At 40.8% G+C, this 27,805-nt stretch overlaps 1 protein-coding gene across 2 annotated transcripts; it reads right to left on the bottom strand.

Annotated features, from left to right (window-relative positions):
- Positions 1 to 358: 358 nt before the first annotated feature.
- On the bottom strand, positions 359 to 27,765 carry CDR2 (cerebellar degeneration related protein 2). Of its 2 annotated transcripts, XM_077760507.1 has the most exons (5): positions 27,704 to 27,759; positions 18,416 to 18,528; positions 3,673 to 3,821; positions 3,252 to 3,416; positions 359 to 2,231 (listed from the first exon to the last, which is right to left on the bottom strand). In XM_077760507.1, the coding sequence occupies exons 1-5, from the start codon at positions 27,747 to 27,749 to the stop codon at positions 1,367 to 1,369; spliced, it is 1,338 nt and encodes a 445-aa protein (XP_077616633.1). In that variant the 5' UTR covers positions 27,750 to 27,759; the 3' UTR covers positions 359 to 1,366. The 2 variants fall into 2 exon arrangements, with proteins under 2 accessions (XP_077616633.1, XP_077616634.1); XM_077760508.1 differs by lacking the exon at positions 18,416 to 18,528 and having other exon boundaries at positions 27,704 to 27,765.
- Between the last annotated feature and the right edge of the window lie 40 nt (positions 27,766 to 27,805).

Below are 27,805 nucleotides of genomic sequence, written 5' to 3'. Positions count from 1 at the left end.
AAGCAAATTTAGACTCAGGGCTCACTTTAATTTTTAAATGATCAAATGTTTTGAGTCAAATGCTATTAATTCTGAGCCAGGTCTGACATTTCTAAACTTGTGATTATATAAAGTATGTATATATATAGATAGATAGATAGATAGATAGATACACACACACACACATTTGAAAATATTTTTCAACCATCTGGTAATTCTAATGAACATATTAACACGTGAATCCCAAAGAATAGGGAATGGAAATTTTTAAAAAATCATTATCAAATCTCAGAGATAACCTGTTGGAAGAAAAAAATCAGACAGTTGGTTAGAACTTTAAAACAGCTTCAGCTTAAAATAAGCAAGTGATCCATTTGTTCATTTTCATAGTTTTATTTGGTTTTTAGAAAAATATATACAAGTGTAACTTCAGTTCTCTTAAATAGCTTTAAATTAAAAGTATGCAAGTGAGAGGATGAGTAGATTCCCAAAGAACAATACTGTTTAATAAAGTAGCAGGAATTTCTGCATCAAGTCGAAAACATTTACAGGAACGACAGGAACTGAATAAGGGCAGCCTGCGGCTGTCAGCTTAGCCAGCTTGGACAACACAGGAGTGAGGGGTTTGAGCTTGCTTTTTTAGTTTAAGAATGATTTATATATTTGCCTATACTAACCACTATAGCTTAGAGTTAAAAATATCTGAAGATGGGGGTGGGGGCCCGCCAGGGCCTATGCTAACAAGCCAGCCTGGGTCAAACCAGAGCTTGCCTCTAGATTGAATTTAGATTGAGTTGGATTTAGACATATTATCATTCCTTGTCAGTTACAGCTCTACTGGTAGCAGATGTAACCAAACACAAGGCTTTGAGCATTTGTTAATGCCACTGATTTTGGATTAGACCCCTGCTTTCTCCTGGACATTCACAGTATCCAACAGTGCTTGTGAAACCATTTCAGGTTGGCAGCCATCTGACTACTACACGGTTTTGAGGAGCGAGGAGGCAGTAGCAGTTGCCTTAGTTTTGTTTCAACTCTGCCCTTTCCCCCAGTCCACTATACACACTCTATATACTACATATATAGTGACTCCAGGCCTACTTCTCTAGGAACACATCTATCCCTCAACTGGTTCTGGGGCTTTTTAAGGAATCACAACCCAAAGCAGCGCACCAGCCAGAGGCCAGGTTGTCATGGGATTTCCTGAGGAGCTTAAACGGAACTGGGTTATAGAACTGACACCGGTTCCCGCGGTTTGCTGCTAAGTAAGCAAAACAACGAGGCGAACGTCATGAGCCACCTGGCGCTGGGGTTTACAAACACTGGTCGGAGTGGGAGAGAGAGGTGAAAGGAAATGGGCAAATTAGTCGTAGAGTTGGAGGGTGAATTAGGAATGAGAGGAGAGAGACCGGTATTTTGTTCTCTGTTCATCTATTTCTTGCTTTGTTTTCTTGATGCAGCTAAAGATCTCTTTAAAAAGCGCTTTGTATTCCGGAGGTGTCGTGGTGGTGGGGGAACTGACGGGCTCTGGGCTGACGAAGGCTGGTTCCCAGCCGCTGGTGCCCGCCTCAGGCTGGGCATTGGTCGCCACCAGGTCTTTGGCTAGAGCCCTGGAGGTCTGCACAGCCTTGTGGGACAGGGAGTCCTCCCCATGCTGGCACTTCTTCAGCAGCTCCTCATACTTCACCTTCAGGGCGCTGTACTGAGTGTCCACTTCATGCAGAAGGGAGATGCCCCTCTGCTTCACAGCCCTGGCCCTCCGGATGCAGGTCTCCTCGTGGCCCCTCACGATATCCCCCCCGGCCAAGCTGCTCAGCACTGTCTCACTGCTACTGCGCTTGAGAGGCTTTCTGTGTGCTTCCGGGACAGGCAGGAGCAGCTCCTCCAGCAGGCTCTGGCTGTGTTCTTTGAAAGGGATGAACAGAGAGTCCGGCACCAGCTTCTCAACGCCATTCACAAACGGATGCTCCGACTGCAGCATCTGCCGCATCTCTGCCACCTCGGCCTCCAATTCCAGAGCCCGGGCTCGGTAGGCATCCGTGGCTCCCAGCTGCTGCTCCAGTTCGCTGTTCTCCTTCAGCACAAGCCCGTACTCCTCCTCCATCGTCACCCGCTTCTGCCGCTCCAGGCTCAGCTGGGCTTGCAGCATTGTCACTGTTTTCTTCAAGTGCTCATTTTCTTCCTCATCGGGGCTTTGCTGACTTTGTAAGGAAGTGATCTTCTCGGCAAACACATGATCATACACAAAGTGTCTAGGAGAAAAACGTTGAAAGAATATATTATGTAGGTTGACTGGGAATGAAAAGCGGGAGATTGATTTTTTTCAACTAAATATTTTTGAGGAACAGTGATGGAGTTAATTTTTTTTGCCTATTCCTAGGGTAGTGGCTAAAATGAAATTGTGTAAGGCTAGCAAATAAACATGTAAGAAAACAATTTTTGTGACTACTCTTTTTACCCACTAAAAACCATTCAGAACACCTATTTTAAAAGCCCAGTGGTATGACAGATATCTTTCAAGGAAATGAGAATGGCCCAGTGGCTCTCAACCTTGGCTGTGCATCAGAATTATCTGGGCAGCTTTTTACCTGGACCTAGAGATTCTGATTTAGGCCTAAGGGACTCATTGGCACTGCAGTTTGAAAAACTCCAAAGTGATTTGATAAATAGTCAAGGTTGGAAACCACCAAAATACAGACGCTGATCTCTCTTGGGCATAGTCCTGGGCAACTTGTAACTCTGTTTATCTGTGTGATGATTGTATCTGCCCCTCCCTGAGAGTGCAAGTGCAAGGGCAGGAGCGATGGTGTCTATTTTGCTCACCACTCATGTCTGGCATAGCACCTGCCATACAACAGGTGCTCAAGAAATAATTCTCAAATAAAGATTCAGTCTCAACTCTAAATTATAAAGCCATCTCTATAGGCAAAAAACTTGTTTTATTGACATTTCAATTTTTTTCACTCTAATATGAGGTACAGCTCCCAAATCTATCACAAGTACTGAACCTTAATTTAAGTGAAGACTTAACACATGAAAAGCACTGAAATGAGCACTCCCAAGACTTTCTAAATAAGCTTTTGCAGAATTACTAAGACTCAAGAACTCTATTCATTGTATGTTTAAGTTAAATGGTTTTGCTCAAACCACTGGTGGTCTAATAATCAAGTAGCATTTCTTAAAAGGGTACTTTTAATCTACTGGAATCCAGGATGTGTCTCTGGCATGAGATGCCCCCCTGCTCATAATCCCACAGCAAGGCAGGCTCTTACTGGCGGAGGTCATAGAGCTCCTTCAGACACGAGAAGCTGGGTGCCGATTTCCCCTGGTTACCCTTCCCCTGGCTCTTTCTTCCTTGGCCAGATGACTTCAACTCCTCCACTTGGCTCTGGAGGTGATCAATGTTCGTTTGTAGGCATTCGATGGTTTCAGTCAGACTGTGAGGAACAGATAGAAGCCATTTGTTGCTTGTCATATTAAATTAAGGGCATAAGCAGTGAGGAGAGATTAGTTGTCAGCCACTCAAACTGGGTTTTCTTAATTGGAAAGGACTTCTATTTAAGCTCTATTTTCCATAAAGAAATAAGTTAAACCATACCCCGTCTGACCCAAACCCTCTATGGCCATGTTCTATTTTAGTTTATACTAAATGACGTACTCTAGGACTTCCTCAATGGATTCTAGAAAATTTACCTCAGAATCTTTTGCTGTGAGGCCTTGCTGTCTGCAACTAGCTTTTGATTGGTTTCTTCCAGTTCCCTTGCTGTGATATCTAATTGCTCGTAAACTTTTGCGTGCTGCTCATTCATCTGCCGCAGAAGCTCCACCTGCTTGGTCAGGTACTGTAAGAGAAGATGATTGTGACTAGGTTACACATTAAACAGAAAAAATACCTGCAGTATCCCAACACCAACTTGCCAATTCGCTAATACCTACTGGGTTTCCTACAGTTCAGTTCTGACACTACCTTCCTGTAGTGACCCCAGAGGTTAGAAGGGCTCAAGTTCCATGAAACTGTCCCACTTCAGATACCAGTTGCAAGGCTCAGAGATCACCTGTACTTCTGACAAACCAGCTATAAATATGAGGGTTTCCATGACCTCCTCTCAGGTTCAAAATTCACTACAACTCATAGAACTCAGGAAATCACTTTATTTACACTGACTGCTTTAAAGGAGAACAACTCAGGGAGACCACATGGGAGAGATGCAGAGGGCAAAGTACGGGGATGCAGAGTGGTGTGGGCTTCTACGCCCTCTCCAGATGCACCACCCTCCCAGCACATCGATGTGCTCTGGTTTCAGGCTTTTACTGAAGCTTCGCAGCATAGGCATGATTGATGAAATCACTGGCCATTGGTGACTGAACTCAAGCTCCAGCCCCTGTCCCCTCCCCAGAGGTTGGGGGTTAGACTGATGGTTCTAACCCTCTGATAACATGGGTGTGTTCCTTCTGGCAACCAGTTCCCATTCTATCATTCAGGAAATTCCAAGGGTTTTAGAAGCTCTGTGCCAGGAACTGGACACAAAGATCAAATCTATGCTTTTTATTATACCACAATACTACAGGTTAATTTTATGAAAAGAAAAAACTTTAAAACCCAATTAAAGTACTTATCTAGTAGGAAATAAACATAGGCCATCCTTTACACGTTTACTTCCCCTAATGCTTACCAATATCCTATTTATCATATAAGGCTGATCTACTCTTACAAAGCACAATATATGCATAAAGTTAAAGCTCAACAAGAAAATCTAAAGTGAGCCTGATAATCCCACAAGAGAGAAAATTATGGAACATGTGATCAATATTTAAGCAAAAATACCATGTATTTTTCTCTCTCTAAAGTAATTTTACATGATTTTTTGCTTGGAAAAAATCAAATTTTCTTTTCCAAATGAGGTATCCTGAACCCCCCCCCCAAAAAAGGGGAAAATAACAGTGATTTAATCAGAAAGAGATATTTAGCTTACTATGATTCAAAGACTCTTGTTATTTCTAATGCTATGAGAAGCTTATCACCACAATCCTCCTCATTCATAAAAAATTTGCCCGATTATTCTGGTACAGCTAAGACTGCTTTCTAAGCGGACCTTAAAAACACTTTTCCTGGGGCTTTTTATACAACTGTACAGTTGATGCTTGAACAATGTAGGGGTTAGGGGCACTGACCCCCACACAGTTGTACAAAATGTAGAACTTTTGACTCCTCCCAAACTTTAATAGCCTACTGTTGACTGGAAGCCTTACTGATAAACAGTTGATTAACACACATATCTTGTCCATCATATGTATTATATACTATATTCTTATAATGAAGTTAGAGAAAATGTTAAGAAAATCATAAGAGAAAATACTCTTATATTATTCTGTATTTATAAAAAAAAAAAATTCTTGTGGAAGTGGACCCATGCAGTTCAAACCTGTATTGTCAAGGATCAACTACACAACTTTATTGCAAATCTAACAGATTTCCTTCAAAGAATGTGCTAAATGATTTTCAATGGGTTCTTTAAATGACAATGTGGCAGAGTTGAAAAAAAAAGCATATATACCTTTTAATTAATTTATTTTAAATGTTTATTTTTGAGAGAGAGAGAGAGAGAGAGAGAGAGAGAGAGCACGCGAGAGAGCGTGCACACGAAGGGGAGGGGCATAGAGAGAGGGAGACACAGAATCCGAAGCAGGCTCCAGGCTCTGAGCCATCAGCACAGAGCCCAACATCAGGCTCAAACTCACAAACCGTGAGATCATGACCTGAGCAGCAGTCAGATGCTAACCCTAACCCTAACCTACTGAGCCACCCCAGGCACCCCCAGGCACCCCTCTATGACCTTTTTATACATCTAATTATATAACTTGGTAGCAAGGTGTTAAGAAAACACTGAACTCTCCTAACTTCAACTTTCTCCTCTGAAACTCTCAAGGCCAAAAATGTTTTAGAGAATTCTTAGATTTAAAATTCTTAGATAAAATTCTAAAATTTTAGAACAACATGGCACACATACCATACACTTCATAGCATCCTCAATGAGGTACAGGCAGCACCCTATAATCAAGCACTAATATTTCTTTTTTTTAATTTTTAAGTTTATTTACTTATTTTGAAAGAGGGAGAGAGCACAAATGGGGGAGGAGCAGAGAGAAAGAGGGAAAGGGAGAGAGGGAAAGAGAGAGAATCCCAAGCAGGCTCCGATGCAGGGCTCAAACTCACAGACGGCAAGGTCATGACCTGAGCCACCCAGGCAGGCACCCCTAGAGCATTAATATTTCTGCATCAAAAAGTATGAATAAGGATTATAAAACAGCCTCACAGCAGTTCAGCTCAGGGTTTGCTGCCAAATGAATCTGCTGCAAACTTAAGAAAAAAATCTTGTTTTACAGAGTCTTTTGGGTTTGGAATTGAAAACAAGGAATTGTGGATTGGTTACTAACCTATCTTGTAGGACTTAAAGTATTAAATAAGGTAAGTGAGCACACAGCACAGTCCCTGTAAAAGCTGGTGTTTATTCTTTACTCCCTCCACCCCTACCAGCTTCTCCAGGAGTAGGCCCTCAATCCTGCCCTCTGGCTAGCAATATCTAGTAGGTTCCCAACGATGATGGGAAGGTATTCAATCCCTTAGGAACAAAGATTTAGAATACAGGAATACATATAATAGCTACAGAAATTTCACAAGCTACTTTTATATCAAGTAGAGGTCTTAAGTATTCTTCTGGAGGATTCACATCAACCTGAAAAAGGCTCACACATAGACCAGACACTAAGTATTAATTTACAACAGGAGTGGTCTCTGCCCTGAGACTAGAATATTCACATTCTCTGTAGGACACATGTGCCCTATAAAGGGCAGTGAGAGGTCAATTCTCACAGAAATCTTTTGGTGGGCATTGGATCAGAGAAAAGAGCCTGGTGGGAGGCTGCTGTGGCTAAAAGCATAGACTCTGGGGTCAGAATTTGAAGTTCTACTTTACCACTTCTAACCAGGTGACCTTTGGCAAGTAACTTAAGTTTTCTATGGTGAGATTTCCGCATCACCTACCTCACAAGGGCTGCTATAAGATTAAAGTATGCGAAGGGCTCGGCAGGCTATCTGGCATACGGTACAACTGCTCGATAAGAGGTAGCTATTCTCATCTTTACCTATAGTTACAGTTTTCAAACTTTAAATGTGTTAAGAGTCATCTGGGGTATTAAACTATAGGAACCTGGGCCCCTTTCACCTAAAATTCAGTAAGACTAGGGTAGAGCTAGCATTCTGCATTTTTAGCAAAAACCCCAGGCGACATTAGTACAAGTGGTCTGTGGATCACACTTATTAGAGAAATATTGTTCTTGGACATGGAAAATCCTGAAGGTCTTTCCCCATCCCCTAACCTAATGTCTCTTTCTCTTGGGTCAGGGAGGCATCAGTATTCACTTGGATCAACAATGATTCTTAAGCTTCATGTTTACTGCTTCCTTCCTCAGGACTTGGCTTAGTCAGAGTGCTCCACGAACATTAGGCTGTATTATAACTGCCTCAGCAGCATGTTACCCTTCGATGTTCTCAGTCATACTTCGGGGAATAACATATTAGGTGTCTTGCTTCCTAAATTCTTAGTCTACCCAAGCACTTACTCTTTACAGATGGCTAGTATCATGTCCTACATTTTAACACCTTTTTAAGGGAGGGAGGCAAACCATAAGAGACTCTCAAATAATGAGAGCAAACTGAGGGCTGATGCAGGGTGGGGTAAAGGGGAAAGTGGGTGATGGGCATGGAGGAGGGCACTTGTTGGGATGAACACTGGGTGTTGTATGGAAACCAATTTGACAATAAATTATATTTAAAAAAATAAAAAGTAAAAAAATAAAACCTTTGTATTATGGATAATTTCAAACATAAGTACAGAAAAAAATGGTTTAATGAGCCTCCATCTATCCATCATCCACTTTTAACAATTATCATCGATTTGTCACACCTCTACTTTTCTACTCTCCTCATCTCCAATCATTTTAAAGCAAATCCAAGATGGCTTTTTTTTAGGTTTATTTTGAGAAAGAGATAAAGAGTGAGAGAGAGAATATGAATCCCAAGCCGACTCCACACTGTCAGCATCTTCCCTGACACGGGGCTTGATCCCACAAACCATGAGATCATGACCTGAGCTGAGTCAGACGCTTATCCTACTGAACCCCACAGGTGCCCCATAAATCCAAGACCTCTTAATTGAGGTATATGTATTCATGTATTTCTAAGAGAACTATTTTAACTACAATTTTAATCATACCTAATTACCTCAATAATCCCCTTACTATCATTTATGTTTCAGTATTAATTAATATTTTCCCAACTCCCTCTCATATAGCTTTTCCAGTTTCACCAGAAAGCTACTGATTCTTTCTTCACACTCAGGGGTACCTTCACCTTAAAACTGCAGATTTGCCTTACTCTAAGCAAGCTCCCCCTTCCTTTAGGGATATGTTTTTCCTGCTGGCTCCATTTAATCCAGCAGTTCTTAGCATGGGGTCCTCAGACAGAATTCAGAGGGTCTGTGCACTTGGATGAAAGAGACATTACGTGTTCCTGGTCTCTAACTTCTAACTGAAATTTAGCATTTCCTTTGATTTTGAATGGAGGTAGCAGGCCATCAGTAGTATGATGGGGTACCTAGGACTTCATCACCAACAGAAATCACATACATTTTCATATCATGTGATAATGACCGCAGAAATCTTGATTCATTGGTTACACTCATCACTATTTGAAATTACAGTTTTTAGACTGACATTAGATCCTAGTATTTAATGTTATTAATACAGAAACTTATTACTATATCACACATTCATTTTTTCAACATTTTGATAGGCATTTCAGTTTAACAGATTCCCTTTGTAATTCTATGTATTTTAAAAGGATCATCACACAGGCCTCACTAGACAGCCAAAGGGACCTAGGACACAAATATTTTATTTTCTTCTGTTAGAGAGAGAGAGAGAGAGAGAGAATGAGACTCTTAAGCAGGCTCCATGCTCAGCATGCAGTACAGCACAAATTTAGACCTCTGTTCAAACATAACCTGTTCAGAAGCCTTTCCAAACCACCCCCTCGAAAGCAGTCCATTAATTTCCCTCAAAACAATGCAATAATAAACCAAATTGCTTACTTGTTAGTATCCAGTCTTTCTAACCCTCCTTGAAAAGGGAAGCCTATTCTGTATACCTAGTCCATTTAGCACAATTCCTGACACACAGTAGGGACTAAAAATACTTTGGCTAAATGGCAATTTCTTTCTTTCTTTCTTTTTTTAAGATGTAGGCTCTACTCCTACTGTGGGGCTTGAACTCAAGACCCTGAGATCAATACTCATATGCTCTACCAACTGAGACAGCCAAGTACCCCTAAACAGCAATTTCTAGACTTCTAGACAACAGCTTATTGTGCTCTCTACACAACTAGGGCCACTGAAATGTTAAGAGACTTAAATGAAAGGTTTTGAAAAGGGATTTGGTTCAAGGCCTCTTGGGAAAAGTTCCTGTTAGCCACTAATTCTCTCCTGTCTAGCCCCATTTATAAACGATTCTGATTTACTCCCACGGCATGAATACCTCTCAGTAATCTGAAAGACCTTTATAATTCCTACCAGCTATTATGTGGGACCCAAGCTGTTGCCCCCTTTTAAAGATATACTGTTCAAATTAGAGTTGTGGTCAACATAAAGGAAACAAACATGCAAATAAGTACAAAGAGGCTAGGGCAGTCCTTCTTTATCCACTGGGGATGTATTCAAAAACCCTCAGCAGGTGCCTAAATGATGTTTGGTGCTAAACCCTAAATATACGACTCTCTTCCCCCCCTGTACGTTTATGCCTACCTATGATAAAGTTTAATTTAAATTTGGCATAGTGAGAAATTAACAGTAACTAGGGACGCCTGGGTGGCTCAGTCAGTTTAGCTTCCGACTTCGGCTCAGGTCATGATCTCACGGGTTCGTGGGGTTCAGCCCTGTGTCAGGCTCTGGGCTGACAGCTAGATCAGAGCCTGGAGCCTACTTCGGATTCTTTGTCTCCCTCTCTCTCTGGTCCTCCCCTGCTCATGCTGCCTCTCTCTCTCTCTCTCAGAAATAAATAAAACATTTAAAGTTTAAAAAACAGTAACTAATAATAAAAGAGAACAATTGTAACAATACACTGTAACAGAAGTTATGTGAATGTGGTCTCTCAAAATATCTCATTGTCCTGTACCACCTTCTCGTGATGATGGGAGGTGATAAAATGCCCATGTGAGGACGCAGGAGGTAGGACACAGCAGGCGGTGTGACACAGCTGTTAGGCTAATAGTGACCTCCTGACGATCCATTAGGAGGAGAATCATCTGCTTTGGACAGGGGCTAACCNGATGCAGAAGACTAGCATATTAAAAAAGAAAACTACTGTTAAGTCCCCTTCATTTGACATATCAACCTGTGATAAAAACACAATGAAACCATTTACAAAGAGCTTGTGATGTTTGGTCTTAGAGGATTTGGCTTTAAGAACAATCTGAAGAATGGCAGGGAGCTTGTTTTCACATGGTAGTAGTTTAATCTTATTATTATTACATCAAAACTAATCAGAAAAGCCCTTGACTTTTCCAAGGATCTGCATGTAATAGGTTACCGAACAAAGAAGTCTGACTAACTTGGTCAGCAACTTAAAAGAAATATTAATAGATCTCTCAGCAAGTATGGATATGGGGCCAGAGAATCCAGACTCTGCGTATGTGGTCAAACACTGCTTTACACTTGGCCTCTAAGTTTCAAATTAGTTTTATCAATTTTTTTCTGAATTTAGAAGGAAATGGGTTAGCTCATTTTCTGCCCTTCATTTAAAGGCATAGATATGCTACTAACGGTATTCGCCATTCAGAATCTTTGATACACAACCTCAAATAAATTTGATGGGACTGCCAATATCCCCAAATTCAAGTGGCAAAAACTGCTCAAGTACAAAAGTATCTGTCATATTAAACAGTGGAAAGGGAGACATTTAAGCAAAACATTGGGAGGGGAATATGATAGCAAACACACACACACACACACACACACCAAATGTTAATTTTATAGGCAAAAATATCAAAGTTTAAGTTCTGTGAGTTATCATATGTGTGTCTCAGAATTTGCATAGAAGGTCACCTTGACTGTGAGTACAATGTTCAGGTTATGCACAAAAGCTATAAACAGGTCACCTTAACAATTGAGGCACATCTTTAAAAAAAAAAAAAAAAAAGGCTGGCAGGATTGTATTAACACCTATTTGCAACTGTAGCCCCCTGACCTAGAATGCAGGGAGAGACAGACAACCCCAAGTAAAAATGCATAAGGAATGGAATGGAATGGAAATTTGGCTTTTATGCAGTGTTGGGATTATCCTTATATTAAGGATTACAGCCCAAATCCTCTGAGTTTAGTATCAAAATGACCTTCTACAATACTGAAGAAAGATTTCCTATTACCTTTGAAAAACCTCTTTTCCCTGATTAAAATATTTTATTTCCCCTGTAGGAAATTTAAGTTGGAAAAAAAGGGCACAAATATGAAAATAAAAACCACTTATAATCTCACTATTAAAAGTTTGGCTTGTTTTTAAGATCAATTTTCCAGTAACTGAAAAAGATTTTTTTTTCTGAATTAAGATTCTTTCATTATAAAATTTTTTTTAATGTTTTATTTATTTCTGAGACAGAGAGAGAGAGAAAGAGAGAGACAGAGTGAGCAGGGGAGGGTCAGAGAGAGAGGGAGACAAAGAATCTGAAACAAGCTCCATCCAGGCTCTGAGCTGGCAGTGGGGCCCGAACCCACGGACCGTGAGATTATGACCTGAGCTGAAGTTCAACGCCCAACCGACTGAGCCACCCAGGCGCCCCATTACTAAAATTCTTAAAACATGGATAAACTGTGCAGTAATTTATACTGTCCAAAATATATACATTTACATAATCTTATCCCCTCAGAACAACCCTGTACTAATGTAGTACAAGCATTCTTATCACCATGACACAGTGGAGCAAACAGGATCTGAGAAGTCAGTCACATGCCTCAAGTTTCCAGCTATTTGCCACAGAATTGAGGGATCTCTAATCTTCTAATGCTGAATCTTCTAATGCTGAGGCCAGAGCTCCTTCCATCTTCTAAAAAATTCTCCAAAAACAGCTTAGCAATCATCAGAAGCACATTGCAAATTGTTTATCTGTCCTCTCTTAAGATACTGATTTCAACATGATGGTCCACCATGGATAAACACAGCAACAGCTTCAATGTTGCAAAGAGAAACAGGTGTGGGGAGGAGGAACTAAAACAAATCAATGAATGTAATATATAGAATACTGGTGAATGTAGTAAAGGAAGCATAAAACGACTTAAAATTCCTAAGGAAAACATAACCGCTTGATGAAAGAAGGAATGCCTCGAAGGCCAGACTACTTTGAGTGGGAGTGACAAGTCCTGTTGGGAATCATGCATATTTTTTTTTTTTTTAATTTTTTTTTTTAATGTTTTATTTATTTCTAGGAGAGAGGTAGAGACAGCATGAGCAGGGGAGGGTCAGAGAGAGAGGGAGTCACAGACTGAAACAGGCTCCAGGCTCTGAGCTGGCAGTCAGCACAGAGCCCGACGCGGGGCTCGAACCCACGAACCGCGAGATCATGACCCAAGCGAAAGTCGGACGCTTAACCGACTAAGCCACCCAGGCGCCCCGGGAATCATGCATATTTTCGAGCAGAGAGGTAACAAAAACACAAGGCTGTAGGCTTGCTTATGTGATTGTAGGAATCTTGAAGAGAATCTTGATTGTGTCTGAGGGTGTCAGAGCTCATTACCCTCCAAAGTACTCTCTCCTCTCCCTCACCCAGGAGAGAAAAACTTACTGTGCAGATCAACACTGAAGAGAAGTTACATAGGCTGTAGGTTATCTCTGAAGCCAATCATTACTTTCAATAGTTTAATTTTTTTTTTTTTTACATTAAAAACAATCTCTAAAAAAAATACCGATCAATTCCTACTAGGATTATTTGAAACCCACCAAGTCTTTGGAAGCACACTTGTAGTTCTACTTTCAAGATACCCTCTGACAGTTTCCTAGTTGTCTATTTCTATAATGTCTATAACAAGTCCAGTTTGGGGGATTTTATCCTAGTATTATTACCAGTTCTGCAATATTGTTTATCCATTTTAAGTAGTTTGTACCAGTCCATTTTTCTAGATTGTCTCATTTCAAATTTTTCTGGGTGGTAGAATAAGGGCTGACTTTTTGTTTGCAATTATACCATCTACTAACTTCAAAAAATGATCATGTATTACATTTTTAACCAGGAGACATCCCAATAAACATTCTGAAAAGTTAGTTTAAAACTTGTACAAGTTGGGGGCTCAGTTGGCTGAGTTTCGGACTCTTGATTTCAGCACAGATCATGATCTCACTGTTCAGGTTTCCAGCCCTGCACTGGGCTCTGTGCTGACAATACAGATCCTGCTTGGGATTCTTTCTCTCCCTCTCTCTTTACCCCTCCCCCACTTACTCTTTTGTGCTCTTTTTCAAACAAATTAAAAAATTTTAAGAAAAAAAAAAGTGTCCCAGTGGGGGGCACCTGAGTGGCTCGGTAGTTTGAACATCAACTCTTGATTTTGGCATAGGTCATGATCTCATGATTCATGAGATGGAGACCCACGTCAGGATCTGAGCATGGAGCTTGCTTAATTATTCATTCTCTCCCCCTCAGTCCCTCTTCCCAGCTCGCAGTCTCTCTCTTTAAAAAATAAAAAAACTAAAAAATTAAAAAAAGAAAACTTGTACAAAGTTCCAAAAGGCTAAACTAATCTAGGTGTCAGAATGCTGGTTAGTGGCAATCGTAACTGGCAGAGCTGATAATGTTCTCATTTCTTATCTGGGGTGTTGGTTGTATTAACATGTTTACGAAAACTCATTGAACTATAATTTAGGATCTGTGTTTTCTGTATGTGTATTCCAATAAAAAAGTTACTTAAAAGAGAAAAAGAAACTGATGGAAGATCTGAATTAAGGAAAGAACACTTACAAAGTTTAGGGGGTTCCTGAAGGTTGCAGTGATAAGAGGCACATAATGCAAAGATCACCTTTTAGTAGGGAATTGGGCTCTTTGGCTGCCTACTTACTTTTATAAGAACAACAAGCCTTCCTTATTTTAGACTACTTCAAGTCTATGTTGTGATCTGTAAGTCTACACAGGAGCAGATGTGAACTGAGCAGGCAACAAGGCCAGTTTGTAGGGGTCCTCTTGCTGGTAAGTGGGCTTAACCAGCACTGCCATTTCATCTCCCTATTTTGTCCCATCCCCACTGACTTTCATAAAGTGATTTATAAAAAGAAGAAAGTCAAGTGCAATGGCAGAAAAGAAATCTATGAAAGTGTTGTTCTGAGCCAAAATACAGCTTTGGATAAAGAGTAAAATGTTGAAAGCTACAATGCTTGGATCTAAGAACCAGGGGACTGCATGCTCTATTATGGAAACAAGAGATTCATGAAAACATTTCTGGAATATTCCAGGCTAAATTTATTTGAATAGCTTATATACATATTTAATTTTGTATTTATTTAATCATTAAGATGTGAACTGAGTATAAGCACTTCATTTCCATCTTGCTTTACAACATCTTAAAGAAAACAATAGATGGTAGAATGTTCCTTTAGATTTGGAGAATCTCAAAGATCTGTGGATTTTTTTTTTTTAGAATGTTAACTATCTGTCTTAACTGTTTAAATTCCTCAATACAACAGGGGAAAAAAGGTAGAAAATAAGTAACTTAGATCATAAAGCAATTGTATTTGTGATCTCCTGTGGTGGTAGGAAATAGATATTATTCTCTTAGTCTGCAAATATCCTTTTTTCATCTATACTTGGGAGATATTCTAAAATAAGTATCAGTTATAGAATTCAGTTACAAGGATTTATAGGTACTTTTCATAGAAAACATCATACAATGTATTAAGACTATGCTTGTGCACAAATACTGATAGATTTGATAGATACCATATATTCAAAGTATATGATAGTTTTCATGTATATGCCCCAAGACTACTACAGGACATCTTCTGATGAGTTGTAAAGCAAAGTCTATAACACAAAGCAAGTATGAATTCCTTGAGCATGTACAACATTTAGCTAGTTTTAAGAGTTTTTAAAAATTATCCTGGTATTTCCGGGGGGCACCTGGGTGGCTCAGTTAGTTAAGCGCCCAACTCTTGGTTTTGGCTCAGGTCATAATCTCACAGTTCATGGAATGGAGCCCTGAGTCAGATTCTGTCAGGTTCTCTCTCTCTGCCCTTCCCCCATTCACGTGCACATGTTCCCTCCCTCTCCCTCAAAATAAACTTTCAAAAAAAAAAGACTGGTTTTTCTGCATTTTTAGGTTTCTGACAAACTGTATAGTAATTACCTCTAATTTTGGGCATGGCATGTTCTATGCTCTTTATTTTTATTACTTTTTTTAAAAAAAAATTTAAATGTTTTATTTCTGAGAGAGACAGCATGAGCAGGGGAGGGTCAGAGAGAGAGGGAGACACAGAATCTGAAGCAGGCTCCAGGCTCTGAGCTAGCTGTCAGCTTAGACTCCGATGCAGAGCTTGAACCCACGAACCATGAGATTATGACCTGAGCCAAAGTCAGACACTAAACCAACTGAGCCACCCAGGCGCCCCATGTTCTATGCTCTTTTGAAATAGAATGTGCTAAAAGTGGCAGCTGGTGACTAATATCATTACAAGATATACCTTCCTAGAATCATAAAAGTGTATTTCCCACATAGCCAATCACATTATTGGCTATATTCATAAATCCTAATGAAGAGGCAGATCTACCATATATACACATCTTAATTATGGCTACTATGTAAAACTAAAGACACAGATTATGAATTTGCCTTAGTTTTGATGGTAGGTTTATTTGTATTAAAAAATTGAAGTTTGTGTAATTTTGATTGCTTAGAAATCAAGAACTATATGATTCTACTTTGCATTTCTAGCACTTGGTTCAGTATATAATTAAACTCAGTAAGTTCTGATCACAGTTGTTTCTTTAAAATATTTACCTATTTTGGGGCGCCTGGGTGGCTTAGTCAGTTAAGCGTCCGACTTTCGCTTAGGTCATGATCTCGCGGTTTGTGGGTTCGAGCCCCGTGTCGAGCTCTGTGCTGACTGCCAGCTCAGAGCCTGGAGCCTGTTTCAGTCTGTGACTCCCTCTCTCTCTGACCCTCCCCTGCTCACACTGTCTCTCTCTCTCTCTCCTAGAAATAAATAAAACATATAAAAAAATATTTACCTATTTATTGAGGGGGAGGGAGGGAGAGGGAGCGGGAGCATACTCATGAACAAGCAGGCACAAGTGGGGGAGGAGCAGAGAAAGGACAGCTCCTTGCTATCAGCACAGAGCCTGCAGTGGGGCTTTATCTCACAAACCTGTGAGATCATGACTGCAGTTGAAATCCAGAGTCAGACGCTTAACTGACTGAACTACCCAGGCACCCGTGATCACTATTCTAAGGTCTTTTACACTCACACAAGAGTGGTTTTAATGTGCCAATTTGAAGGGAAGGAGTTGTAATTTAAGTGCAAAGCTTTTTTTTTGAGGGGGGGGCGAGGGAAGGGGGGTGGGAGCATGGAGAAAAGTATTCTAATCAGACAACTTTTGGGTTAATATCCAAAATTATCATCTTTACAGTCACGTGGCTTACACATAACTGGGTTACTTAAATGGGACCATTTATAAGATAGCACCTTGCATTTTTAAAGCCTTAATCTAGTATATTTCATTGTAGTTGTTAAACTAGGGGGAAAAAGTACTCTTAATTTTAAAAATCTACTAAAAATGTAAATAAAGATCATAGGAGGGAGAAAGAAATATCTATTTTATGATTTTTTCTTTTCTTTTTTTATAAGTTAGCTCTACCCACATGGGGCTCAAACTTAAGACCCTAAAATCAAGAGTCGCATGCTTTATTGACTGAATGGACCAGGCATCCCTGAATAATTCTTTGAATGTCACAAGAAGTTTATTTATTTATTTTGAGAGAGAGAGAGAGAGACTGCAAGTGAGTGAGCATGAGCAGAGGAGGGGCAGAGAGAGAGGGAGAGAGAGAAAGAATCCCAAGGAGGCTCCACACTCAGCACAGAGTTTGACTCAGGGCTTAATCTTATAATGGTCAGATTATGACCTGAGCCGAAATCAAGAGTCAGATGCTTAATTAACTAAGCCACCCAGGTGCTCCTGAATGGTACAAGAGGTTTAAACACATTATAAAATCAGGTACTATGATTTAAAAATTCTTCCATCTGGGGGCACCTGGGTGGCTCAGTCGGTTAAGCGTCTGACTTCAGCTGAGGTCATGATCTCGTGGTTCACAGGTTACAGTCCCGCATTGGGCTCTGTGCTGACAGCCTGGAGCTTGCTTCAGATTCTGCATCTCCCTGTTCACACTCTGTCTCTCTCTCATTCTCTCTCTCAAAAATTAAAAAAAATTTAAAAAATAAATAAAAATTAAAAACAATAAAAATTCTTCCATCTAAACCCAAATTTAGGGGAGGGGCTCCAAACAAGGAGGGAGCCTCAACAGTGTGGGTATTTTTTTCTTAAGCTGGGTGGTGGGTACACAGTTGTTCACTGTATTATTCCTATACCTCTTGGCATATCTGAAATATTGCATAATTCATTTTTTCAAAGAAAAAAGTTAAAAATGAAGTATAATAGGAGCGCCTGGGTGGCTCAGTCGGTTAAGCGTCCAACTTTGGCTCAGGTCATGATCTCACAGTTCGTGGATTCGAGCCCCGCGTTGGGCTCTGTGCTGACAGCCAGCTCAGAGCCTGGCCTGTTTCAGATTCTGTATCTCCCTCTCTCTATGACCCTCCCCTGCTCACGCTGTCTCTGTCTCTCAGAAATAAATTTAGGGGCGCCTGGGTGGCTTAGTCGGTTAAGCGTCCGACTTTCGCTCAGGTCATGATCTCGCGGTTCGTGGGTTCGAGCCCCACGTCGGGCTCTGTGTTGACTGCCAGCTCAGAGCCTGGAGCCTGTTTCAGTCTGTGACTCCCTCTCTCTCTGACCCTCCCCTGCTCACGCTGTCAATCTCTCTCTCCTAGAAATAAATAAAACATTAAAAAAAAGTTAAAAAAAATAAAAGAAATTTAAAAAAACATTAAAAATTTTTTTAAAAAATGAAGTAGAATATTGACAACGTTATTGTGCTTCACATACTGGTAAATACTGGACCATTTACTACACCAAGGGTGAAGAGAGAAATTTCTTTCATCAGACTTTTTTCTTTATGCTTTCCCAACATAGAAATCAACCTCCCCACCCTCTCCAATGGTTCTTTCAAAGTGCAGAACACGATTGGTACAATAACAGCACCAAGCTAACCTCAAAGTGTAACTCTCTTAATGAGTAAATTACCTCAATTTCCTGTAACTGCTCCTGATTGGTTGTGTACATTTGCTGAAGAGATTCCTCCAACTCTGTGTTCCGATCCAATAATGTCTTCCCAAGTTCAGCAGCAAGTTGGAGATCTAGCACAACAAATGAATCTTAGAATAATGCAAATGATCTCACTTCAACCTTTTATATACCCCAGTCCTTAAAATAAGAATGAATCAAGACCTAACCCAAAGTTCCAGTCAGATCCCAATAGAAGGTGAAATGGCACAGAAAGAAACCCGAGTTCTACCTAAAATTCAGTTGAACTGGGTTCCTCTACTGGTAAGGTATGCTCCTGTGTATCCCTACGTGTAAAACTGAAGAACAGTGATCTCCCTTATGGAGATGTATTCATTCGTTCAGAAATGATCATTCATCACAGTGACTCCTAACATCTTAATTATTTCCTCATGGACTGAACTTATTCATATCCTCATTGTCTACTTTTTTCTGGAAGACCCTTGAGTCCAAGTATAGGCAGATCTTTCAATAGTTTCTAGAGTTCCCATGAAATCTGGCTGTTGTGAATCTAACTATCAAAGCAATGTATGTATTAAAGATCCTGGCCTCCTAAGGAGACTAAAATTAAGTCAAAAAAAGGAAAAACAGGGGCGCCTCAGTGGCTCAGTCGGTTAAGCATCTATCTCTTGATTTCGGCTCAGGTCATGGTCTCATGGTTTGTTGATTTAAGCCCTGCACTGTCACTGTGGAGCCTACTTGGGATTCTCTCTCTCCCTCTGCCCCTCCTCCCTTCAAAATAAACAAACTTTAAAAAATACTCCAGTAATAAGAATACTGCCCCAGGTCTCTCATTTTTTTCTACTTCTCTTCATGTCCTTCTCCAAGATGAGCACATCAGATAAGCAATATAGTGAGTTTTTAAGGTAGCTTAAACTTTGATTTAGCACAAAAACATATTCCTGTTTTTAATTTTTTTAATGTTTTATTATTTATTTGAGAGAGACAAAGCGTGAGTGGGGGAGGGGTAGAGAGAGGAGGAGACACAGAATCCGAAACAGGCTCCAGGCTCTGAGCTGTCAGCACAGAGCCCTACGCAGGGCTCAAACTCAGCAACTGCGAGACCATGACCTGAGCTGAAGTCAGACACTTAACTGACCGAGCCACCCAGGATCCCCCACCATATTTCTATTTTAAACCTAATTTTTCAACTCTCTCTCTTCTTAGGTATATATATACCTAAGATGGGATTTGTTTGTATTATACAGAATCCCAGAAATAAAAATTTAATGATACAAAAAAAGGATGCTAGTTCTAATGTAAGTAACTGAAACAGCTATCTGCATATTAAGTTTCATAGGAGTTCCTTCAATATAGTGAGAAATGCACTGAACTGAGTAGGAAGGTCTGGGGTCCAGTTCTGACTACCATTTACCAGGTTAACACTTTCAATATGGTGACTTTAAAGGTCCCTACACTTAGTATTGTCTAGAGAGACGACGGTCCTATCGGTATAAGATTATAAAAAACAAATGAAATAATATATAAGGAAGTACTTCAGAAACTAAGCTGTATACAAAGTCAAAGTATTATTAGTATGCATTGATTCACAAATTAATGTTTTTATTGCTAGGCACCATGCCAAGTTTTGGCTATAGAATGGTGAATAAGATGGATGTCCCTGTTATCCTGACACTCCCAGAGATGAATGGGAAAAGCCAGACAGCAAATAAGAAAATAAATTAGCCAAATATGATAAATATTTTTCATTCATATGTGCATGCATACCTTCATTAATAGACACTGTTCTGGACACTAGGGATAGAAGAATGAACTTAGGTAAAAAATTCCCTGCCCTCATGAAGCTTACATTCTATTGGGACAAACAACATGATAAAATAGAAAATAGACAGCAGTAAGTGCTAAAGAGAAAAAATTAAACCAAGTTAGGGGGATGTGAAGAATGTGGATGTGGGAGGTTGAAATTTAAGAACATGTGACCAGGGTGACACTAGAATTAAGAGGTGGGGGCACCTGGGTGGCTCAGTTGGTTGAGCATCCAACTTCGGCTCAGGTCATGATCTCACAGTTTGTGAGTTAGAGCCCTGCATCGGGCTCTGTGCTGACAGTTCAGAGCCTGGAGCTGCTTCAGATCCTTCTCTCTGCCCCTTGCCCACTTGCACACTCTCTTTGAAAAATAAATATTTTTTTAAAAAGGAATAAGATGTGAAGGAACTGAATAAATGACCCGCACAGATCTAGAGGACCACCATTCCAAGCAGAGGCAAAACAAGTCCAAAGGCTCTGTGATTGGAGCTAATGAGGCTGAAGCAAAGTGTGCATGGGGGGCAGAGAGGGTGACAAGTCAGAGGGGCTCTAAGATTGCCAGGCCAGCTTGTATAGGACCTTACTAAGAAGGTCAAGATTTTGGCTTTTACTCTGAGTAAAATGGAACCAAGTGAAGGTTTTTGACAATATGAGTGTCTGCTGTGTAAACCAACTGAGCGAGATAGAGACGGAAGCAGGGTGACAGGAGGAGACTGCAATCATCTGGGTGAGAGATGGTGGCGGCTTGGACTACAGTGGCTGAGACGGAGATGGAGACGGAGAGAGGGGCAGGAATCCAGATACGGTTTAAAGTAGAGCTAAAAAGAGTTGTCCACCATTTGAATGTGATGTGTGACAAAGGAAAAAATATAGAACTGGTGATAATGAATAAAGTATCTATTTTAGAAAGAGAGGTCACAAGAAAAGTCTGAGGTCTGAGGGGACATTTTAGCTGAGGCTTGAAGAGTGAGGAGTAAAAAAGTCAGACAGGTACTTCAAGAAAGAAGCTGGCATAGTCTACGACCTGACAAGAAGCCAGTGTGATACAAGCATGAGAGGAAGAGTGGTAAGAGAGGAAGCTGGAAGGTAGGCAGGTGCATACAAGATCTTAAAGCCATGGTAAACAAAGTTTAAATTTTACTCTAAGTATGATGGAAAGTCATTTCACTTAATGTCATAAAATATTCATTATGAAAAAAATGTTTATGATGAAAACCAGGAAACCCACTATATATGCTTTTTAATTTTTAGGGGTACTTGGGTGGTAAACATCTGACTCAGGTCATGGATCTCATGGTCATGAGAACAAATCCCACACTGGGCTCCGTGCTGGGTGTGGAGCCTGTTTCAGATTCTCTATCATTCTCCCTCTGTCCATCTGACTCACCTCCTACCTCTAAAAACCAAACAAAAAAATCCACCTTTAAACCTAATTTTTAGAGGCTGACAAATAAGGTTTTATGTTTATTCATCAGTGTCAACATTAAAACTTAACCTAAAGTGGTAAAAGAAAAGCAGTAATTTTTGTTACATGGTACTGTCCACTAGAGTGCATAATTAGTATTCTGCATGATTAGTTTTTCCTCATTAGGAATAAACAAAGCAGTGAAACCTACCACACACCAGCTCATTTTAAAACATCTTACACCCATTTATAATAAAACAGTATATATGTTGGTAGATAGGTGTTAAAATACATTCTCTCATGATTTAAATATTAAAAAGCCTACTAAAGAACTTAAGACTTAAGATAACAAGTCCATGAAATAACATCTTCTATTTACAAGGCAAGGAACCTTTACAAACAGCTCAAAGCATTTAAGAGATACTAACCTTTCTATCCTTTCAATTTAGCCCAGATTTTCAAATGAAACAACCTGAAGCACAAAGATGCTACCTGACTGACCAAATCTACATGGTGAGTCATAGCAAAACAACAATTACGGTCAACAGTTTCTGACTTCACTTACATCATCCTCTACATCTTTATACTGGGAGGTCCACACACCTCTTTGTTTGGGGTGGAGAGTAAATTTCCCTCTTTGAGGTACTTAATCTTTTCATTTGTTTTTATAGATGGCGATGAGAAGCCAGAGTTGAGCTACTTGTCTTACTGCCTGCTCTGCCAGTGAAATCACATACAACCCCCAGGCAAGTTAGTATCTTGTGTTCACTAAACGCAGAAGGAACTATATACCGCGTGTAGATGCTCCCAAATAATTATTTTGTACTCACAGGGTGTGTAATGTGTATACACAGTGCCCCCACAGAAGCCCACCATGCTTATTAAAGACAAAGCATTAAACATTACCTAGACATTACTTAAGTCTCTCCTGGCCTGTTCTAAGGTGGTAATTACTCACTGGGAAGGACCAGAGACTCATCAAAGGTGTTCTTAACTAGAGATCCAAACCTGAGCTAAAACCTCTTCCAGAATCCAATCTAACTAGAGGCCATCTTCAACTACTTGCATTCAGTTAAGAAACTACCCACCACTTAATACGCAGCCGGGAGCAGCTTTCCTTCTCCTGCTGCTGCACAAAGAGAGGCCAAGCACAGCGATCTTCCAGTAAACAGCGAGAAAATAATTTGAGACTTGCCCTTATCTCGATCCTGATATCCAATTAAACAAAGCCCCAACCTGGTTCAGTAACCTGAAGTCTCAATCTGCTAAATATTTCATAGATGTTTAGGATAGAATTCTGGCAAAACAAGTCTCAACTACAAGTAAGTGTCTGTGAAGTCACACTGCATAATAGGATATTACTTCATCTGTTAGTTTAAAGACAAGGGTCTTTTTTTGGTCTAAAAAAAAAATTCATTTCCTGTTGTGTAGCATCTGGCTTCCATAACCAAAAGAAGCCAAAAGCTGGCAGGAAGCCCAAAAAGCATTTGTAAGTAATTAGTGGGGGGAATAGGAGAATGTTCAATGTTCTTATATTTTAAAGTAAGACACAGTGTCATTTTGAAGCCTTATGTACTTGATCATCTCTAGTTTACAGCAAGGATTTTCATTAGACGTTGTCTTTTCTAAATCCTATTGAACTTACTGATCTAGGCAGCCACTAAAAATACCACACATTGGGGCGCCTGGGTGGCTCAGTGGGTTGAGTATCTGACTTCCGCTCAGGTCATGAACTCACGGTTCGTGGTTTCAAGCCCTGTGTCAGGCTCTATGCTGACGGCTCAGAGCCTGGAGCCTGCTTCCCATTCTGTGTCTCCCTCTCTCTCTCTCTCTCAAAAATAAACAAACATAAAAAATAATAATAATAAATAAGGGTGCCTGGGTGGCTCAGTCAGTTGAGAGTCCAACTTCGGCTCAGGTCATGGTCTTGCAGTTTGTGGGTTGAGCCCCACGTCAAGCTCTGTGCGGTCAGCTTGGAGCCCAGAGCCTGCTTCAGATTCTGCGTCTCTCTCTGCCCCTCCCTGCTGGTTCTGTTTCTCTCTCTCAAAAATAAACACTAAAATTTTTTTTTTAATAATAAGTAAAAATACCACACATTTCCTGTCAGTTTGAGAATTACAGCCTATCCATATCTTCATATATTTAATATTTTCACTAATCTTTGCATGTGATAATCTATTTTAACAGTATAAACTGTAAGGTTTAAACAAGTACTGTACTCAGTGCTATTCCTTAAGCAAAGGATTACCTCTGGCAGCTGAGTGATTTTTTTTTTAAGGATCTTTCTTCCAGAATTCTGAAACCTTTAAATTCCCTGTATTTTTATTTTACTTCAGTTTTTCATGAACCATGAGGACAATATATTCTCACGTTAGCTGAAGTCTGCAGCAGTAATTCAACAACATTAAGGCTGAAAGCTTTTCTTATTACAAAATCAGATGCGTCATTTGGTGATGCTTCTGTGTAACGCCTGTTGCCAATGTTACTATAATTGGGAAAGCAAAAAAGCCTAATATAAACACCAAGAAAAATGGTGGTGCCAGTTTTAATGACCCTTCAACAATGATTCAGCAAATTAGTTGTACACATGGAAAATGTACTCAATCAGGAAAACAAGAAGTCAGAGGATTCCTTTAAACTAAGATTTCATTTGCTGATCCATATAGTAGAAACTTGAAACGGTATTCTAAGCTTGCATAGTTCACCAAATGACAATTATAATAGCAGCTGGACTGAAAGAAAACTCAGTCTCTGAAATCTTTCCACCTTGTTCTCAGGGGCACATTTCAAAGCAAGCACCATCATTACCTGCACAGAAGGCTCCTGCTGTCCCAGAAAGGATCTTACCCATAGAGATCATTGTCAGTATTCTTACTGTGCCAACTCAGGTCTCTGACAAAAGACAGTCTCTTTATCAAAGTGTTCGGTAAAAGCAAAGGGTTTTCTCCTTCTGCCTGCACAAGCTTTACATGTTTCTAACAAGGTATAAATGGTGGACCAGACCCTCGTGAGGTTAGAGTTTTTCTGCAATTTTAATTTAAAAAAGAATGCCCCACCAAACTTTGACATGGTTTATCTATTTAAATAATACTTCTATTGCTAAAGGAAACAAATTTGTAGTTTAATGACTTTGAGAACAGGATCTTAAAAAGTTGTTTTAGCAACTCTCTCTAAACAAGGCTTGCTCAGTAAGGTTAATAATGAGGACTTTTTAAAAAAGTTTTTAAAGTTTTTATTTATTTTTGAATGAGAGAGAGAGAGTGCAGGGAAGGAGCAGAGAGAGAGGGACAGAGAGAGAATCCTAAGCAGGCTCTGCACTATCCACGCAGAGCCCAATGTGAGGCTCAAATTCACAAACAGTGAGATCATGACCTGAGCAGAAACCAAAAGCCGGAAACTTAGCCAGCTGAGCCACCCAGGTACCCCAATAATGAGGATGTTAAAAAAAAAAAAAGGTCTGCACTTGATAAAAATCCGACTAGATGGGCTTATCAATCTGTTTAACAGGACAGACTTGCTCCCAAATCATATTCAGCAGCAAATACAGGGCCTACCATGTGCCAGGCACTGTAGTTGGGCACACGCCAGGAGGCAACATCTCCAGGCTTCTCTAGCAAACAGGTTCCTACACCATCAACTCCCAGGACAGGATCTTGTCTATCCTACCCTGTGGATAGGCACTGTGGCCCCAGTGCCTAGATGAGTACCTGGCACAGAGTAGATAATAAATTTGTCAGAAATTAACATACTTAAAAATTCGTTAGAAGTTTAGGTGTTCTTTAACATAATCTTTAAAAACTGGGACAGAGGCACCTGGGTGGCTCAATGGGTTGGTTAAGTGTCCAACTTCAGCTCAGGTTATGATCTCACAGTTGATGGGTTCGAGCTCCATGTCGGTCTCTGTACTGACAGCTCAGAGCCTGCAGCCTGCTTCAGATTCTGTCTCCCTTTCTCTCTGCCACTCCTCCACTCGCGCTCTGTCTCTCAAAAATAAAAATGTTAATTTTAATAAAAATAAATGAAAACTGGGGCAAAGCTATCCTTTTATTTATTCACATCGCAGATGTTATTCTTTTACAGGCCACATTCGTTAAGTTATGAGACTGCTGGAATTTCACATCTACTCCTACCCCACACACTTGGTTATGACATACAGGGCTATGTCAAAGTCCACTGTAATTAACAGATGTGAAAGTCTTCTGAAAAGCAGAGAGCAAATTCCAAATGCAAACTGACATCAAGGAGGTTTAGATCTGTGCTCATTAAGGTTTCATTAAACACCTGATTTTGTTTTTATTATCAGAGGTTAAAGAGTTCCACGTGTAACCCCAATATGTTGCATTTGCTTCCTGTAGATTTAAGTATTACAACTTAAATCTGCTCTTAACAACTTCCCACAGGGTGCAAGTGCAGTGTGGACTAAAGCACCTGATGGAAAAGAGCCATGAAAACAGTGTGAGAGACTCAGTTCACCAAATATTAAAACTGAGCCTCTATTATGTGATCAGTATTATGCTAGATTTTTTAGAAAGGGCCTGTATAGATCTATGCTTGCTAAATAAAAATATTTAGCTTCAATTATATTGTAGGGAAATGTTGCAATGGTGCAGTAATTGACTCATTAATCCCAGAGAAAGTATCAAACTAGGCCATCAATCCTTATGGGGAATTCTGAAAAGGGGTTAAAATGTAAGACAAATTTGCCTTGTGGATAGTGAGAACATGATGGCAAATCATGCACTACTTGGCCTATAGTTTGGACTATAAAAGTGAGCTTGTGAACCACCTTGATTCAAGTGACCATCCACGAAATAGCAAAAACAAAAAAGGAAACCCACCTTCCCCCTCAAAAGAGTTGCTTGTTTTCCTTTTCTAAGTACAAGCCATTCAGGCCCACACCCTTCCCCACCTCCACCCCAAGTTCAATGATTAGCATGAACAAGAATCATGGCCATTTAATATTCAACTAAATGAGATGTTAATTTGCAGTGCCATTTTAGAGCTGAGAAAGTGGATTTGCACAGAATTGCAGAAGCCGAAGATGCCTGGAAAAAATACCTAAGGAGTATCCGGTATGGTGGTTAAAAAGTTGGCTCTGGAGTTTGGAGTGGAATCCTAGCTCCCCTAGTAACAGTATCTACTACCTCCCTAGCTTGACAGGCGGACTAAATGGGCATCAGTGTTAAAAATCCACAAAAAGCGTTCCCCAATTGCAAATGCCCGCTATTAATATGCAAAAAATAGTGCGGGCACGGACTCCAAACTGAAGGCTGCTTTAAGATTTTTCTCTGAGACATCTTCAGCAAGAAATCCGAGGCAGGCCCAGATCTGAAAGCCTATTTTCAACTAAAAAGCGAGTGTGCCAACTAGGAGAAGTGACAGAGGCAGAAGTGCCTCAAGTCATTTTCACTTGGCATCTGGTGTACGATGCATAAGCAAAAAAAGTTTTTCAGCCTTCTGACATCCAACTTAAGAAGCTGTAAGCCCGTGATAAAGGAGAGATAAGTTCTAGGCAGTAGCTAGGTCTCCTCTTTCCGAGTGTAAGTGTATGCTTACCCCCACGCTTGACTTGAGGGAGATCATTTGGCGGGTTAGCCTCGTTTTCCTCATCTGGGAAATGGGGAGAAGAGAAGCTGCCCTCGGATTAAGGTGTGGGGCGGATGAAATGCGAACGCCCGGCGCCGTTCCGCCCCACAGCCCTGCTATCCCTACCACCTGCAGCAGCTCCCACTGGGCGTGGGTCGGGGGTGCCCCCCTAGAGGCGCGGAGGCCGCGAGCCGGGAAGGGGCCAACCAGAGCCTCCAGGTAATGCGGTGAGGATTCAACTGCTAATCGGGGAGGGGTTCCCAGCGGTGCCCCCGCGCCGTTAGCACCCCACACGCAGGGATGGTGATGGTCACTGCGCGGAAGCGACCTCCCGGTGGGCTGGGCGCCCTGCCGGTCCCCACGCCAGGTGTGCGGCGGACCTTCCCGCACCTGACGCCCGCCCGCCGCCAGGGAAACCAACTTTTTAACGGTTTCGCGCCCGGGAACCTCCCGGGCCAGGCCGCCCACCCGGGGAGCGACCGCGCCCTCACCTTGCTGGAGGTCCCGGTGGTCATACCATGGCTCGTCCTCCTTCATCTCAAACTCTTCNGCCTCAGCCAATCGCGAGCGAGCCACTGGCCGAGCGGCAGTGA

This window comes from Crocuta crocuta, unplaced genomic scaffold (genome assembly GCF_008692635.1).
Source record: "Crocuta crocuta isolate KB4526 unplaced genomic scaffold, BGI_CrCroc_1.0 scaffold73, whole genome shotgun sequence".
Lineage (NCBI taxonomy): Eukaryota > Metazoa > Chordata > Mammalia > Carnivora > Hyaenidae > Crocuta > Crocuta crocuta.
The sequence above is the reverse complement of the archived record's forward strand: the minus strand, read 5'-3'. Positions and strand labels throughout refer to the sequence as shown.

Excerpts from the sequence above, each read along its gene's own strand:
- CDR2 (XM_077760507.1), bottom strand. The coding sequence starts at position 27,749 with ATGAAGGAGGACGAGCCATGGTATGACCACCGGGACCTCCAGCAAG. Across the intron at positions 3,417-3,672 it reads TCACAGCAAAAGATTCTGAG|TCTGACTGAAACCATCGAAT; the intron begins GTAAATTTTCTA and ends TGTTCCTCACAG. Across the intron at positions 2,232-3,251 it reads GAGCTCTATGACCTCCGCCA|ACACTTTGTGTATGATCATG; the intron begins GTAAGAGCCTGC and ends TTTTTCTCCTAG.